Source organism: Mirounga angustirostris, unplaced genomic scaffold (genome assembly GCF_029215605.1).
Source record: "Mirounga angustirostris isolate CCGP_5_RB_7025 unplaced genomic scaffold, mMirAng1.0.hap1 SCAF_4, whole genome shotgun sequence".
Taxonomy (NCBI): Eukaryota; Metazoa; Chordata; class Mammalia; order Carnivora; family Phocidae; genus Mirounga; species Mirounga angustirostris.
Window position 1 is genome coordinate 112,545,599 of NW_026991712.1, and position 15,058 is coordinate 112,560,656.

Sequence of the window (15,058 nt, forward strand, 5' to 3'; positions counted from 1 at the left end):
AGAAAACATAGGCAGTAAACTCTTGGACATGGGTCTTAGCATTTTAGTTTTGGACCTGTCTTTTCAGGCAAAAGCAACAAAAGCAACCATCAACAAAATGAAAAGGCAACCTACTAAATGGAAGAAATGTGCAAAAGATATATCCAATAGGGGTTAATATCTAAAATACATAAAGAACTCATACAACTCAACACCAAAAAAAAAAAAAAAAAATCTGATTAAAAATGGGCAGAGGATCTAAACAGACATTTTCCCAAAGAAGACACAGATGGCCAACACACACATGAAAAGATGTTCAACTTTACTAATCATCAAGGAAATGAAAATCAAAACATTGACAAATCACCTCACACCTGTCAGAATGACTAGTATCAAAAAGACCAGAAACAAGTGTTGGTGAGGATGTGGAGAAAAGGACACCCTTGTGCCCTGTTGGACATGTAAATTGGTGCAGCCACTGTGGAAAATAGTACGGACGTTCCTCCAAAAAAAATTTTTTTTTTTAAGATTTTTTTTATTTATTATTTGACAGAGAGAATGAGAGAGAGAGCAAATAAGAGGGGGGAGGGTCAGAGGGAGAAGCAGACTCCCCGCCGAGCAGGGAGCCCGATGCGGGACTCGATCCCGGGACTCCGGGATCATGACCTGAGCCGAAGGCAGTCGCTCAACCGACTGAGCCACCCAGGCGCCCCTCCAAAATTTAAAAATAGAAATACCAGATGATCCAGTAATTCCACTTCTGGATATTTACCCAAAGAAAATGAAAATACTAATTCAAGAAGATCTATGCACACCCATGTTTACTGCAGAATTATTTACAATAGTCAAGATATGAAAGCAACCTACCTAAGTGCCCATCGATAGATGAATGTATAAAGAAGGTATGGGACATGTACACACACACACACTCACTCACACAGGAATATTACTCAGCCATAAAAAAGCATCAAATCTTGCCATTTGTGACAACACGGATGGACCTAAAGGATATTATGCTAAATGAAATAAGTCAAAGATAAATGCCATATGATTTCATTTGTGTGTGAAATCTAAAAAAAAAAAAAGATAAATGAATGAACAAACAAAACAGAAACAGAGTTATAAAGAACAAACTGGTGGTTGCCAGAGAGGAAGGGATGGAGGAGATGGGCGAAATAGGTAAAGGGGGTTAAGAGGTACAAACTTCCAGTTATAAAATAAGTCACAGGGATCTAAAGTACAGCATAGGCAACAGAGTCAATTATATTGCAATAACTGTATGGTGACAGATGGTAATTACACTTATCAGAGTGACCATTATATAATGCATATAAATGTTTAAATCACTATGTTGTACACCTGAAACTAATATAACATGTCAACTATACTACAATTAAAAATAAATTTTAGGGGTGCCTGGGTGGCTCAGTTGGTTAAGCATCTGCCTTTGGCTCAGTACATGATCCCAGGGTCCTGGGATCAAATCCCCTATCGGGGTCCCTGCTCAGTGGGAAGCCTGCTTCTCCTTCTCCTCCCACCTCGTGCCCTCTCTTGCTAACTCTGTCGCTGTCTCTCTCTCAAATAAATAAAATCTTTAAAAATAAATTTTAAAGTTTTAATATTTAACACATTACTGCACTAGTACATGTACATTATTTATAAAAAAATTGTGCATGCACTGTTCAGTTTTTAAAGGTAAGCAATAAAAAGTTCAGAGATCCCTGGCCTAGAGAAATCAAATATATAAAACATTTTTACATAACGTAATATGGTAAGAACAACAGAGGACTCTATAGAGGGGCCTCCCCAGAGGAGAAAGTCTGAAATTTCTGATTCCCTGACATACCCTTAAGAGGTGAACAAGAACTAGACAACTGGGAGGATTCTAAATAGAGAAGATCTAATAAGCATAGGCATGGAAGAGAAAAATTACAGCATTTATGAAGAACTATGAATGGGTTCATGTTGCTGGAACATCAACCGTGAACCAAACTATGGTAATTAGTGAGCTGGAAAGGTATATGGGGGGGGCAGCAGAGGCCCTTCTATGTCCTATTAAAGAAGTCTAACTAAATACCCTCTACCTGTGGTTCTTAGTTATGGTTATCTGAAACGCCACCAAAAACCATTTTTGTGGATGAATGAATTTATTGATTCAAACATGAGCAAATCTATGTGCTACACATTAATTACTTCAGGTACTGTATCAAAAGAAAGATAAAAAACTCAGTTAATTAGAACAGGCAAATACACAAAGACAGGAAGTAGATTAGTGGTTCCCAGGGCTTGAGGGAGGGGTGAATGGGGAATGACTGCTTATAGGTACAGGCGTTTCTTTTTATGATAAAAATGTTTTAAAATTAAATAATGGTGATGAGTATACTAAACTGTATACTAAACTGTGAGTATACTAAAAGCCAATGAATTGTATACTTTAAAAGGGTGAATTTAATGGTATGTAAATGATACCTCAATAAAGCTGTTATAGGAGGACTGGCTACAGGACAGCAGTCCATCTGCCACAGGTACATCAAATACAAGTCTAAAATGGAATTTATTCTCTTTATAAACCTTATTCTTTTCTTATATTAATGGTACTACCATCAACCTAGACATTTCAGCCAAAAATCTGGCAATCACCCTACACTTTATCAAGGTGAACACCTTAGGGTGTTCAAGTCCTAGAGATTCTATTTCCTAACTTTTTAACTTTTTTAATAATAAAAAGGAAAAAATTACCCCAGAAGAAGTCCCTTCTTCACACTTTGCTACTGCTCTGGATACAGATGTGTGAGGATAGGATGACTGAAACTACTACCACATCTTGCAACCAAGATCAAGAAATTCACAATGCCGCTGACATCACTAAGCTCTAGAATCCCATTTCCAAACTTCTTGTTATGTGGTTAAGACTCTTACTTGAAGAGGAATGCCTCTTAACTGACACTACAGAAGAGCTGAATAAAAATGTCCAACAGAGAAATGTAGTAAAAACTGGAACACTAAAGAAACTTCTGGGATCTAGATACAGATGTGACAGTTAACACGTAACAGGACAATAACAAAAACAAGAGCTACCATTTGTCACCCACAATACTATTTACCAATCTCTATGCTAAGCACTCTATAATCTTATACTTACAGCAAACTTACAAGCAGGTATTATTAGCCCTATTCTACAGGACTAAGACATGGTCAAATAGCTAATAAAGGACAACGCCAGAAGTGCGTGGGTGGCTCAGTCAGTACAGCGTCTGACTCTTGATTCGGCTCAGATCATGATCTCAGTTGTGAGATCAGCCCTGGGTCAGCTCCGTGCTGGGCACGGAGCCTGATTAGGATTCTCTCCCTCTCCCTCTGCCCTGCACCCCCTTTATAAAAAGGGAGGGGGGAGGACAACACCAAACCCCACCTCAAATCTGTTCCAACACCTAAGACAGTTAAAACAATAATGAATGAGAATGAGGCTACCCAAAAAGTACGAAACGAGAAGGTAGCTAAAAATAATCTAGAAATACACATTTAAGAAGGAAAGACAAACTGCGTGAGAAGAGCAATAAGGATTAACAATCAGGTAGATCAGAGGTAAACAAATTATGGCCCACCCAGCTGCCTGTTTTCATAAATAAAGTTTTACTGGACACACCACACTCATTCATCTATGTATTGTTTAAGGCTGCTTTTGCACGACAACAGCAGAGATGAACAACAGCAGCAAAGCTGAATAGTTGTGACATATGGTGCCGAAAGCCAAAATTATTATCTGGCACTTTATAAAGAAAAGTTTTCCAACCCCTAAGAGAGATAACTCGGACAACCCAAAAAAGCCTATCACTGAAGATGTTTTTTTTTAAGTTCTAAGAAGAAATCGTGAATTCATCACAGAGATGTAAAAACACTGGTACTAAAAATATCCATGGAATTTAGCAATTACAAGGTAACTAACTTATGAGCACCTTGATTATAACTACAGTCTCCAACCTATAAATGTTATTATTGCCATTATACTTATCATTCAAACTGGGTTTTCCACCACTTACAGCCACCAATCTTTTCTCATATAGTGTTAAAATTAAACAGAAAAGATATCCATGTACGGAAGAGTAAAGCTGTATACCCTTACCTTCCACCACAAAGACTAACTCAAAATGGATCAAAGACCTAAACATAAGAGCTAACACTACAAAACTCTTAAAAAGATAGGGGGAAAGCTTCATGACACTGGATTTGGCAATGATTTCTTAGATATGACACCAAAAGCACAAGCAATGAAAAAAAAGTAAAGTGGACATCAAAATGTAAAACTTGTGCATCCAAGGTCACAATCAACAGAATGAAAAGACAACCAACCAATGGAATGGAAAGAATTTACAACTCATGTATCTGATAAGGGGTTAAAATCCAGAAAATATATTCAAACACCTAAAATTCGGTAACAAAAAGAGCAAATAATTTGATTTAAAAATTGGACAAAGAACTTGAATAGCATTTCCTCAAAGATACAAAAATGGCCCTCAAGCGTATGAAAAAATACTCAATATCACTGATCATTAGAGAAATGCAAATCAGAACCACAGCAAGATCTCTTACACCCATTAAGAGGGCTGTTACCAAAAACAAAAACAAAGGGGTGGCTCAGTTGGTTCAGCACCTGACTCTTGATTTCAGCAGCTCTGGTCTTGATCTCAGGAGTCGTGAGTTCAAGCCCCGCATTGGTTTTGATGCTGCGCGAGGAGACCACTTAAAAAACAAAAAAACAAAAACACAAAAATAACAAGTGTTGGCAAGAAGGTGAAGAAATTGAACCCTTGGGCACTGCTGGTGGGAATGTAAAACAGTTCACAGCCACTGAGGAAAACAGTATGATGGTTCTTCAAAAAATTAAACACAGATTTACCATATGACCCAGCAATTCCTATTCTAGGAATACACTCAAAAGAATTCAAAGCAGGAACTCAAACAAATATCTGTACACACATGTTCATAGCATCATTATTCATAACAGCCAAAAGGTAGACCCAAATGTCCATTAACAGATAGAGATACACAAAATGTGGTATACACATACAACGGAATAATATTTAGCCTTAAAAAAGGAAGTTCTGAATATGTTCCAACATGTATTACCCTTATATTATGCTAAGTGAAACAAGTCAGTTGCAAAAAAAGAAACACTCTATTTTACTTACGAGGTACCTAGAGTAGTCAAATTCACAGAAACATTAAGTAGAATTGCAGGGGCTGGGAGAAGGAGAAAATGGGGAGTTGCTGTTAATTAGGTATAGCATTTTAGTTTTTCAAGATGAGTAAATTCTGGAGATTGGTTGCATAATGGTATGAATATACTTCAGGCACCTCTAATGTACACTTAAAATGACCCTTCTAAATATTAGATTCTTAAAAGACAACTATATACCATCTTCAAAGCCCAGATTCAAATAAGCAGCTAAATCGGTCTGATTTACCTATATTTTATACAAACAGAATAATGAAATAAACATTTTACCTCATTTTAATCACTGCTACACAATTCAAATGGTTAAAAAAATAATTCAGAAATGAAACTACTCAAGGCATTATGAAAGAGCCAAGAGATTAATGAAGTGATCTACACAGCCAACACCATTATCAAGTTATTTTTGTAGTTGTTTAAACAATAATGAGGTCTTTAAATCCTTTTCATTGGCAAGTTTACTATCAAAATATTTAATACTGATTTGAGTTTTCTTTCCTAAGAGCTTTGTGTTTTACTTGTTAGGTTCTGCTTCATCATTTAATCCAAAAAAAAAAAAAATCTAAAACATTTTAACAGAAAAATCAGGATCAGGGTTTGTGATTCTCATTAAGGTGATGAGCCTGAGTTTCTTTACTAGTTAAATGAATCATTCCACATTGACTGAATTCTTCCTCAACAGTTTACTGTTGGATGTTTACTATAGGGAAAATACTTTACAGGTCTTAAAAATACAATGGTAACAAATATCATCAAACTCTTGTGAAGATTAAATAAGACAGCAGCATATATATACTGAAATGGACACTCAATCCAGTTGTTAAAAATGGAGGTTAGTAGTTTGGTGTTATGATAATTAAGTTAGGAGGGCTGGGGGCAGGCAGCAGCATTTTAGGTATAACAGCATGAAATGAGATAAAAAATAGAGCTCTATGGGGGCGCCTGGGTGGCTCAGTCGTTAAGCGTCTGCCTTCGGCTCAGGTCATGATCCCAGGGTCCTGGGATCGAGCCCCGCATCGGGCTCCCAGCTCAGCGGGAAGCCTGCTTCTCCCTCTCCTACTCGCCCTGCTTGTGTTCCCTCTCTCACGGTGTCTCTCTCTGTCAAATAAATAAATAAAATCTTTAAAAAAAAAAAAAAATAGAGCTCTAATGGCTCACAAAAAGTACAAAGAAGGACAGGAGAAAAATGCCAATAATCAAAAAACAAAACATCAAAAAGCTAAAATATGCTAATGATAACTACATGAAGTCCAATCCAAACATATCAAGAAAACATAGTTACGTGACATTAAAGAAAAGGTTCTCCTGCTGTCATGGTGTTTGCTCTCTAAGTCATCAGGAGAAAAGAGCTAACAGAGTTAAGGAAAATATTAAAGGCAAGAATCAGAGAGAACTAAAGTAACATTATACTATCCCTCACACCAATTTACAATAGGTTATGAGAACAATAAAAGTAAAAAGAATTTATCTTAAATTCTCATAAAGAAACACTTTCTACATGAAGTTGAAAAAACACCCAAAAGTATTCTTTTCTTTAAAGATTTTTATTTATTTTAAAGAGAGAGAGAGAGAGCAAGAGAGAAAGCACAGTCGGGTAGAGGGGCAGAGGGAGAGGGAGAGGGAGAAGCAGACTCCCTGGGGAGCAGGGAGCCCAGCAGACGAGGGGCTCAATCCCAGGACCCCCAAAAGTATTCTTAATTTCTCAAGAAGGAAATGAAAATAAATAGGGCTTCTTGAAAGGTTTTTTCTCCTTAATGAAAAAAATTTTCTTAAAAGGAAGAAGGACTTCTAAGGTGTTAACCTTCTTTTCCCCAACCTATTCTTATCTTTATGGAAAACATACAACTAGACCTAAATTTATGAAGTACATAATAATTTAATTTACATTTTAATCAAATTTCTGTTAACTGTAACATTATAAACAGATATGTTAGTTGTAAATACTATGTTATATAGTTTTTAAACAATTTATTATTGTCTCTAGTAAAATACTCAAGACCCAAAGATGTCTCAGTGGTACTAGGCACTGGTGATAGGGAAAAAAATCCTCAATAGAGAATTATTCATTCTCCCTATACTGAAGCAGCATGATGTACTAGCAAGAGCCCAGACTCTGCAGCTAGTCTGAATCCAGCTAACTTTCTTCACCTCTCTGTAACTCAGTTTCCTAATCTTTAAAATAATACTGACATCTCACTGGGTTTTTATGAAAACAAAACATATTAGTATGTGTAAAAGCACTAGAACAGTACCGAGACATTAAATGCTATGTAAGTGTTCAATAAATACAAAAAAGTGCTTGCTATGTGCCATGCACTGTTCTAGAATAGGAATAAGCAACACACATAACAAACAAAAATCTCTTTCCTTTGTAAAGTTTACATTTTATTTATTTATTTTTTAAGATTGTATTTATTTATTTGAGAGAGAGAGAGAGAGAGCAAAGGCAGGACGGAACAGCAGAGGGAGAGGGAGAAGCAGGGTCCCCACTGAGTAGGGAGCCTGAGGCTGGGCTCAATCCCAGGACCCTGGGATCATGACCTGAGTCAAAGACAGACACTTCACCAACTGAGCCACCCAGGCACCCCATGAAGTTTACATTTTAGTAAGTAGGTGATGATATTCTAGAATTAAGAAGACAATTATTTAGCCAATAAATCATCCAATACATGACACATAGATATATGTATTCAGGCAAGCTCAGTGACTACTGGGGATTGACAGGAATGAAAGAATTTCCACAGGATCTAATTCTATGAAGAAAGTTCATCTAAACCCCAAAATATGGGGAATAGTTCTTCCTGCCTCTATCCAGATGGCACTAATAGGGTTTACTACATTAAGCAGCTGATCAAAAACTCAGGAGACCAAAGCTGTAGAGAGTTGAACAACAGCTAACCAAAGAATAAAAGTAATCTCTACTTTAGGGGCACCTGGGTGGCTCAGTCAGTTAAGTGTGGACTCTTGGTTCGACTCAGGTCATGATCCCAGGGTCATGAGACTAAGCCCCGCTAGGGCTCAGTGCTCAGCGGGGAGGAGTCTGCTTGAGAGTCTCTCTCCATCTGCCCCGCCACCCCCCCGCTGCACACATTCTCTCTAAAATAAATAAATAAATCCAGAAAAATAATAAAAATTAAAGTAACCTCCACTTTCATCAAATCAGTACTAAGAAGGGGCGCCTGAGTGACTCAGTCATTAAGCGTCTGCCTTCAGCTCAGGTCATGATCCTAGGGTCCTGGGATGGAGCCCTACATCAGGCTCCCTGCTTGGTGGTAAGCCTGCTTCTCCCTCTCCCACTCCCCCTGCTTGTGTTCCCTCTCTCACTGTGTCTCTCTGTCAAATAAATAAATAAAATCTTAAAAAAAGAAAAATCAGTACTAAGAAGAGCTCCCTGGATTCTTGTGAAACTAAACAAAGTGACAAAGAAACAGAAAATTCTGATAAAGAGGCATGAGAAAGTAAAGACTAATTAGAAAATAAAAACTGGTTTTATATGGATTATTCGGTATATAAACCTACCCTAAATATTTGGGACAGCTCTCAGTAGAACAACCTCATCACAATGATGTACATGACAAAAACTCTAGTATGGATAAAAAGCAGTACTTTGTCAAAGGTTCAGCATATGTCCAGAGATCCTAATTTCTATTTTTTTTTTTTTTAAGATTTATTTATTTGACAGAGAGCGCACAAAGCAGGGGGAGCAGTAGAGGGTGAGGGTGAAGCAGATTTCTTGCTGAGCAGGGAGCCCGAAGTGGGGCTCATTCTCAGAACCCTGGGATTACAACCTGAGCTGAAGGCAGCCACTTAACGGACTGAGCCACCCAGGAGCTCCCAGAGATCCTAATTTCTAAACTAAACTGAAATACAGATCATTCAATTATTTATTCATTCAAGTTATAGTCACTCAGCTCTAGAAGGACCAGCTATCCTTCTAGAGCCAGGCTTGGCATTGGTACAGAACATAAGATCAAAAGGAATTTGGAGATTTCTGTTCTGGTTAAAATAAAAGTAGCTATTAGGCTTCTGTCGTCCAGTCTATTTCTCTTCCGGTATACCACACTGCCACATTTGAACCAAAAGGGAATGGTCTGGGGTGGAAGTAGGGGAATATAATTTCACAGAGCAATCTCTATGATGGAACTTAATACTGTGATTATCTTTACTAGGAAAAAGTAAAATGGGGCACCTGGGTGGCACAATCGGTTAAGCATCCAACTCTTGGTTTCAGCTCAGGTTGTGATCTCAGGGTCCTGGGATCAATCTCTGCATCAGGCTCCACACTCAATGTGGAGTCTGTTTGGAACTGTCTCTCTCTGCCCCTGCTCCCTGCGCCCTCTCTCTCTCAAATAAATAAATCTTACAAAATAAATAAATAATATAAAATGATGCATACCTATCACTTCAGCTTCTTTTACTAATTTCAATCTCTGCCATTCAAATAGTGTAAGTTTATTAAAAGAATGACCAATTTCAGTTTTTTATGCCTGCAAACCAAAAAGCATTTTACCAAGTAACCTGAAGTCATTATATACCATCAATTAAAATGGACATGATTTCAATTATCTGTCTCCAAACATGACTGAATAGATGCTTTATTATCTATTTATTCCCATCCTCAAGCCACTACCAAAATCAATCAATACCAAAAATCAAAATAAAGTTAAACCAGAACCATCAAAACAGACAAAAGAAGGGGAAAAAAAGAATAAACTGAAGGTACTAAAGACTGACAAATTTTAATCTTACAACATATCTAAAATGTCAATGTGTAACATTCTGAATATAGTTATTATTTAGGAGGGAAAAAAAAGGCTGCCTCACTAGGAAAGATACTGTCTTCTGTAGTAGCAAAAACAGGAGGGAGTTAACCAAAAGAATTTTTCCCATTAAAGAAAAGGAAATAAACAACGCAAACTTGTTCCCTTTGGATAAACAGATACTATAAAGAGCAGTTGATAATTCAATCATTTACTAAGTATTCAGCCAAAGGAACAAATCTCAATGTAGAGGGAGGGAAGGGAGTAGTGGTTTCATGCTATACGTGCCTCCTCCCAATTCTTCCTTACTGGAATTTCTCAACACCTTCCAATAATCCTGCCTTTGTTGAAAATCACTACATTGGAGAGCCACTGTTAAAATGGAAATGTGCCAAATTTATTTAGTGTGCTGGGACAGAAGAAAGATGCAAATCACTGATCGAGAGCATCTATACATTAAAAAAAGCCTACTTTCTCACTACAAAATTATATTTTCTATATCATGTAATTGTGTGTTCTAGTCATCCTTGCTTCAATGAAGTGGTATTCAAATCAATTTTGACAAGTAAGTGAAAATTATAATGGTTATTATCAGTCACAAAACAGGCAAAGAAATCTGCGATTTGATTAGTTATGTTACTCTAGTTCAATCTTGGCCTTCCTGAAACCTTTGAGTCCAGAGACATTCTAGATAGTTAAAATACTTCAGACTGGGGCACCTGGGTGGCTCAGTTGTTAAGCGTGGCCTTTGGCTCAGGTCATGGTCCCACAGTCCTGGGATGGAGCCCCGCATCGGGCTCCCTGCTCAGCGGGAGGCCTGCTTCTCCCTCTCCCACTTCCCCTGCTTGTGTTCCCTCTCACTGTGTCTCTCTCTGTCAAAAAATTAATAAAATCTTAAAAAAAAAAAAAACTTCAGATTGCTGAAGTTCACCTTATAAATTACCAATTTTTATTTTATAATTTGTGACAGAATTTTCTTTTGAAGTATATCATCTTCTTTGCTTAAGAACAAGTGTTTTAGGGGCACCTGGGTGGCTCAGTTGGTTAAGCGACTGCCTTCGGCTCAGGTCATGATCCTGGAGTCCCGGAATCGAGTCCCGCATCGGGCTCCCTGCTCAGCGGGGAGTCTGCTTCTCCCTCTGACCCTCCTCCCTCTCATGCTCTCTGTCTCTCATTCTCTCTGTCTCAAATAAATAAATAAAATCTTAAAAAAAAAAACAAGTGTTTTAAACTATAAAAATAATATACAATCATTGAAAAACCTTCAGTAATTCAAAAGTCTAAGTAAAAGTGTTTTAAGTTTCCTCCCTTACCAACCCCTCACTCCCATCCCCCAGGGATAACCACTGTAAAATAATTTGGGGTGTATTCTAGATCTCTTCAGAATACATACAATTTTTATATATAACTGTATACACAAACTTGAGTGAACAAGAAGGAGATCTTGCTGTACATTCAGTTCTACAACTTGCTTTTTTTACACTGAGGGACTGAATAGCCTTTTAAGTTTATCCTGCTACACCTGATTTGTTTAAACTGCATATTCTATAGTATTTTTCATCACACCCTTACTGACAAAGTACTTTTAGGTTGGAAACATTGTTTTCATCCATTTTTTATAATGTTAAACTTTTCCTTTATTGTCACTTCATACTGCCATCACTGCATTGTCTCTATTTCTTCTTCTCACTTCCACTGAAAAACTTGGAAACTTGGGGCACCTGGGTGGCACAGCTGGTTAAGCGATGACTCTTAGTTTCGGCTCAGGCCCTGACCTCAGGGTTGTGAGATCAAGATGTGTCAGGCTCCACACTCAGTGCGAAGCTGGCTTGAGATTCTCTCTCTCTCTGCCCCTCAAGCACCATTTTTATTAAGTTCTAGCAAAAACTGTCAAATTGTAGTCTAACAATGATTTTCCACTTGAACAAAATCTTAAGATAAATTCCATTTGTTTTAAGGCTAAAATTTTCCCTTTAAAACTATTATCTTCTAACACCTACTCCAACATCACTTTCATCAGTGAAATATATCTGATTTTTGACAGAAATGCAGCTCAACACACTTGGATTTCCAAGTTATAGAAACGCTGAAGATCTGAGAAACCGAAGAAATCGTCAATGCTTTCGAAAGATTACTAAAGCAAAAAAGTTACAGGGAAAAACTGTATTACTCAGGTATTTCTTTTTCCTAGCATTTTGCTTCCTGATTTTAGGATTTTAAGATGTTTCTGGAATGATGTCTGTTCATGATCTAGCTAGCCAATATTCCTTGTGGTACTAGCAATGATTTAATAATTAAATTGATCACTTAAAAAATCAGTTACCTAATTCAATCTAATTCTGACCCAAAAAAACCCACAGAATTTACATTTATCTAATACTCAACTACTTAAAAATGTAATTTCATTTCTGAAAACTGAAAAAACTTAAACTTACCTCAATTGTTTCGCATAGTTCTGTTCAATTTCTATCCTCTCCTTAACAAATTTGGCGTATCTTTCCAAGAAGTCAATTCCCCATTGTGTATGCTTGTCTAAGCTGTCGAACTGATCCTAGAAAAAGAAGGTAAAAACACATTGAAAAGTCTAAAATTTTATCCACAAATATTTTCATCAGCTTCTGATATTTATTCAGACAGGCAATGAGGTAAAAAAGGAAAAAAATCCAGGCTCTTCTGGTCTCTACCCATTTCATCCTTTAAGATCTACAGAGAAATACGTTATAAATGCTAAATTTCTTAGAATGCTAATCTCGTTAGCATAATTCACACTACTTTATGTCTAAATGCCTTACATATGTGGTTTCCCCTGGATGCAACACCCTCCCCTGGTCACCTTTTTACAATTTTCTCTTACTCCTCCTTTGAGATTTAGTTCAGGCACTATGGCTTCCAGAAAATGGCCCTAAATTCTCAGACTGTCTGGGTCTCCAAGGCTCCCAAAAGTTACTATCTTTTAAGTTTTTATTTAAATTCCAATTAGTTAACACACAATGTAATTATTAGTTTCAGTTCTACAGTACAGTGATTCAACACTTCCATACATCACACAGTGCCTCTTCACAAGTGCACTCCTTAATCCTCATCATCTGTTTCACCCATCCCCCACTCACCTCCCTTTTGGAACACATCAGTTTGTTCTCTGTGGTTAAGAGTCTGTTTCTAGGTTTGCCTCTCTCTCCCTTTTCCCCCTTTGCTTGTTTTGTTTCTTAAATTCCACATATGAATGAAATCATATGATATCTGTCTTTCTCTGACTTATTTCACTTAGAATACTCTCTGGTTGTTGCAAATGACAAGATTTCATTCTTTTTTATGGCTTCGTGTGTGTGTGTGTGTGTGTATATATATATATATACACACACATCTTCTTTACCCATTTATCAATCAATGGACACTTGGGCTGTTTCCATAATTTGGCTATTGTAGATAATGCTGCTATAAACATCAGGTTGCATGTATCCTTCTGAATTAGTATTTTTGTATTCTTTGGGTAAATACCTAGTAGTGTGATGGCTGGATCATAGAATAGTTCTATTTTTAACTTTTTGAGGAACCTCCATACTGTTTTCCACAGTGTCTGCACCAGTTTGCATTCCCACCAACACTGCAAGAGGGTTCCAGGTTCCCTTTTCTCCACATCCTCGCCAACACCTGTTGTTTCTTGTGTTGTTGATTTTAGCCATTCTGACGGTATGAGGTGATAACCATAGTTTTGATTTGCATTTCCCTGATAATCAGTGATTTTAAGCAACTTTTCATGTGTCTGTTAGCCATCTGTAGTTCTTCTTTGGAAAAATATCTATTCACGTCTTTTGCCCATTTTTTTCATTGGATTATTCATTTTTGGGGTGTTGAGATTTCTAAGTTCTTCATCTATTTTGTATACTAACCGTTTATGGGATATGTCATTTACAAGTATCTGCTCCCATTCCGTAGGTTGCATTTTAGTTTTGTTGACTGTTTCCTTTGCTGTGCAGAAGTTAAAAAATTACTATCTTATTTACTTGCCATACTCTATTGAGGGCAGAAACGATGTATTATTCAACTCTGAACTCCGAAGGCGTAAATACCATGCCTGGCACCGTAGCAGGCACCCAATGAAGCTAAATAAAATCAAATACACCTGGGTTCAAATTCTGCCCAGATGTGGGTAAGTTACCAAAGTTCTCTAAACTTTGTCCATCTTAAAATGGGAGTCCCGACACACACCTCAAGAGGGTTATGATGATGCTACTAAGTGTTCTACAATGCAGTAAACATGATCACTGTCCTGAAGAACTCTTTCAATCCTCAAATGATACCCCTTTCTACCTGTTGCCTAAGAAACCATCATTTCCTATCCTTCAAGAATAATCTCCAGATTGATGAATAACTTGGTGCTTTCTCCCTCTCCCATAACAAAAGTCTATAATGTTGATAAAATGTTCAAAAATCATCCCTTTCTATTACCTAATTGTTTTTTCTAAATCACCCATAGTTTAACAGGATTCGTTATTTACAAATAAATCATCTCCAAGTCTTTGCCTTTATCCCTTTCCCTACCTTAAATCATTTTAAAATTCTACTTGTAAAGGTAAATTCTACCTAAACAGCAGAAATAGAATTCATCTGGTTATCACAGTTTGGTATTACTACTGTAATTCTATTCTTTCACACAACTTTTTCATTATCATTTGGCTTCTAAAGTAGACTTGAAAACAGCAAGAGAATGCACTGCCCAGTGAACTTAACTGGCATATTATTAATATTTCCTAGTATAAATTAAATTCCCTTTCAAACTGTAAAACTCTCAACGAAATACGTTCCCCCAAAAAGGACAAGTCTGAAGCTAAAGCAATCACCCTTCATTTTCCCAAAATGCTTTAAAGGCTTCTTCCCACCAGCTTCTTCATCAAATTTTACATTAATAGCTCTTTATCTTCTAGATAAAATCTTCAGTTTTTTAAAATTACAGACCCTTATGAGTAAAAAATCTAAACAAATATCCCCATTATATGTTTATTTATAAATTACATAGACTATACTATTAAATTATGTAATTGTGAAATCCATAAAAATAGAAATCTTAAAAAATGAAAATGAGGTA

General features: G+C 36.9%; 1 protein-coding gene across 3 annotated transcripts in view; it reads right to left on the reverse strand.

Moving 5' to 3' along the window:
• The window catches only part of FNBP1L (formin binding protein 1 like), a 103,170-nt gene that overhangs the window by 43,299 nt on the left and 44,813 nt on the right, over positions 1-15,058 (reverse strand). For all 3 annotated transcript variants that reach the window (XM_045897170.3, XM_045897168.3, XM_045897169.3), the window contains exon 2: positions 12,408-12,523. In XM_045897170.3, coding sequence (XP_045753126.1) covers positions 12,408-12,523 — 116 coding nt within the window. The remainder of the gene's footprint in view (positions 1-12,407; positions 12,524-15,058) is intronic.